The 909-nt window shown below is 36.9% G+C and overlaps 1 protein-coding gene across 1 annotated transcript in view; it reads right to left on the bottom strand.

Moving 5' to 3' along the window:
* otud3 (OTU deubiquitinase 3) overlaps nt 1-909 on the bottom strand; it is an 8,896-nt gene that overhangs the window by 5,280 nt on the left and 2,707 nt on the right. Inside the window, exon 2 of the mRNA XM_008413028.2 lies at nt 505-653. Within this exon, the coding sequence (XP_008411250.1) occupies nt 505-653 (149 nt within the window). The remainder of the gene's footprint in view (nt 1-504; nt 654-909) is intronic.

Below are 909 nucleotides of genomic sequence, written 5' to 3' on the forward strand. Positions count from 1 at the left end.
AAAAAAGTCTTAGCTTCCAGCGTTTAGCAAAATAGAAATACTTTGGGGAATTCTAACTCACCTAAAACAAGAGAGGTTTGGTCTGATTTAACTTTAAAAAAATATGTGTCTTTTTATTAAGTGTGTGACTTGGTTTCAAGAGTAAATAATGTTCTTCAAGTTTAGGCCTTTACTCAAGCATTAGATTGCACTTTATGACAAAACTGTGCAGTTTGAATTTGAAGCACTACCAAGGATCTGATGCAAATATCTACCACTTTCCAAATATTGAATTGAAATCCATGCATTTTCAAGGATTTCAAGCACCTGCATGAAACCTGAATCTAAACGGAAATGACAGCTCTGAAAAATGCTTCATCACTTCCAACCTGCAGACAAAAACTTCCAGGAGTCACTGCTTCAACATCACCTATAAATTAAACAATCCCATAATAATCAACRGTTGGTATAACATTATTCAATTATAAAAATAAAAATGATTGTTTCCAACTGCTTCTTTCTTACAGTGCTGTGGAAAAGGAACATCATCTTCAACAAAAGGCTCAAAGTCTTGTCGATGGGACATCATGTACTGGACGGTCTCCTGGCGAAGCCGCAGATGACCCCGCGAATGCCCCTCTAACTGGTCACCGAGCGCTCTGAACAGGCAGTTCCTGTAGGAGACAGAGATCATACATAATGACTGATGTACCTCATTACTCGCTATATGGAGGAAAAAAAAGCTCTGTCTGAGTTAAAGGAGTTATTGTTCCAGCCTGTCCATTAGGGACGGGTTAAAATGTCCTTTCTCAACCAACTGAAGCCCAGTGTGTAATAATCAGAAAGATTATTCTTTAGTTAAAGGAAAAAACAAAAATAGTTTTATCTTTACAATTAGATAAAGGCAACTTAAGCTATTTTGGAAGAGTT

The sequence above is a fragment of the Poecilia reticulata genome, linkage group LG7, assembly GCF_000633615.1.
Source record: "Poecilia reticulata strain Guanapo linkage group LG7, Guppy_female_1.0+MT, whole genome shotgun sequence".
NCBI classification, from domain to species: Eukaryota; Metazoa; Chordata; class Actinopteri; order Cyprinodontiformes; family Poeciliidae; genus Poecilia; species Poecilia reticulata.